We start from the raw sequence: 1,394 nt of genomic DNA, 5'->3' as shown, positions 1-1,394 counted from the left end.
AGCGGCCGCCGCTCCAGTTCTTTTGTCCCTTAGTCCCCGCAGTCTCGGTCGGTGACCACGCATTGCCATGGTGACTGTGGGCAACTTCTGTGAGGCCGAGGGACCCGCGGGTCCGGTCTGGGCGAAGGGTGGGCTCAGCCCCTGCTTCTTCTTTACGCTCGTGCCCTCGATTCTGATGGCCCTGGGGGCTTTGGCCTTGGTGCCGGCTTTTCCCTGCAGACGTCCGGAGGGGCCTGGTGGCGCCGACAGGGTGTCTTGGGCAGCCGGCCCTCGCGTCGCTCCCTATGTGCTGCAGCTGCTTCTGGCCACACTTCAGGTAGCGCTGCCCCTAGCCGGCCTCGTTGGCCGGGTGGGCACTGCCCAGGGTGCCCCATTACCAGGCTACCTTTTCCTGGCTTCTGTACTGGGGACTGTGGCCAGCGCCTGTGGTCTGGCGATGCTCGTGACCGAACGGAGCCAGGCACTGCAGAAGCTAGCAATGGGCGTCTGGATCAAGTTCAGGCACAGTCCGGGTCTCCTGCTCCTCTGGACTGTGTCTTTTGCAGCCGAGAATTTGGCCCTGGTGTCTTGGAACAACCCACAATGGTGGTGGGCAAGGGCGAACTTGAGCCAGCAGGTGAGGGACCTCGTGGGGGGAGGGGGAAGCGTGGCGTGTCTGCTAACATTGCTTCCAGGCTTTTCAAATGCCTTTAAGAAAGGGAAGAAAGGAGGGGCCAGTGCTGCTGGGAGCTGATAGCCAGCTGGTGGGGAGTGGCAGTGCTGAGTCACTGTAGACTTTTTTAAAACCTATTAGATGCTGGGCCCCTGAAGAGGACCTGGGTGTGTGTACTACCCCAGTGCCCAGCCCTGTTACAAGTAGTGAAAATGGGACTTTGGCCCTCAGTGATAGTCTCCCCGCCTATGTTTAATTCTAGGTTCAGTTTAGCCTGTGGGTGCTGCGGTATGTGGTCTCTGGAGGGCTTTTTGTCCTGGGACTCTGGGCCCCTGGACTTCGACCGCAGTCTTATACCTTGCGGGTCAATGAAGAGGATCAAGATGTAGAGAGGAGCCAGGTACATCTCAATTTCTAAAACTTAGGGTCTATTGTAATTCCATTCCCCGTCATCATTTCTACTCATCGTAATAACTCACTTCTTTCCTAAATCTAAATCCCTGTTAGCCTTTCTGAGCCCATCAGGGGTCACGTGTGGGTCCAAGTTAACCTGGGAGCTATAATCCCATACGTTTTCCTTAGGGGGTTTCTGGCTAATGCCATTTTGATTTCTGAGCTCCCCTCCCCTACATGTTTCACCATCCTAGGTTCCATCAACAGAGGGGCCACCGAGGTCTACCTGGCGAGACCTAGGCAGGAAGCTCCGCCTACTGAGTGGCTACCTGTGGCCTCGGGGGAGTCC

General features: G+C 57.1%; 1 protein-coding gene across 1 annotated transcript in view; it reads left to right on the top strand.

Annotated features, from left to right (window-relative positions):
- Window positions 1-6: 6 nt before the first annotated feature.
- The window catches only part of ABCB6 (ATP-binding cassette, sub-family B (MDR/TAP), member 6 (Langereis blood group)), an 8,253-nt gene continuing 6,865 nt past the window's right edge, over window positions 7-1,394 (top strand). Inside the window, exons 1-3 of the mRNA XM_010861229.1 lie at window positions 7-616; window positions 915-1,052; window positions 1,300-1,382. Of these exons, the coding sequence (XP_010859531.1) occupies window positions 68-616; window positions 915-1,052; window positions 1,300-1,382 (770 nt within the window). The 5' untranslated portion in view covers window positions 7-67. The remainder of the gene's footprint in view (window positions 617-914; window positions 1,053-1,299; window positions 1,383-1,394) is intronic.

This window comes from Bison bison, unplaced genomic scaffold (assembly GCF_000754665.1).
Source record: "Bison bison bison isolate TAMUID 2011002044 unplaced genomic scaffold, Bison_UMD1.0 scf7180017864471, whole genome shotgun sequence".
NCBI lineage: Eukaryota > Metazoa > Chordata > Mammalia > Artiodactyla > Bovidae > Bison > Bison bison.
This window is presented reverse-complemented; position numbering and strand designations above follow the sequence as displayed.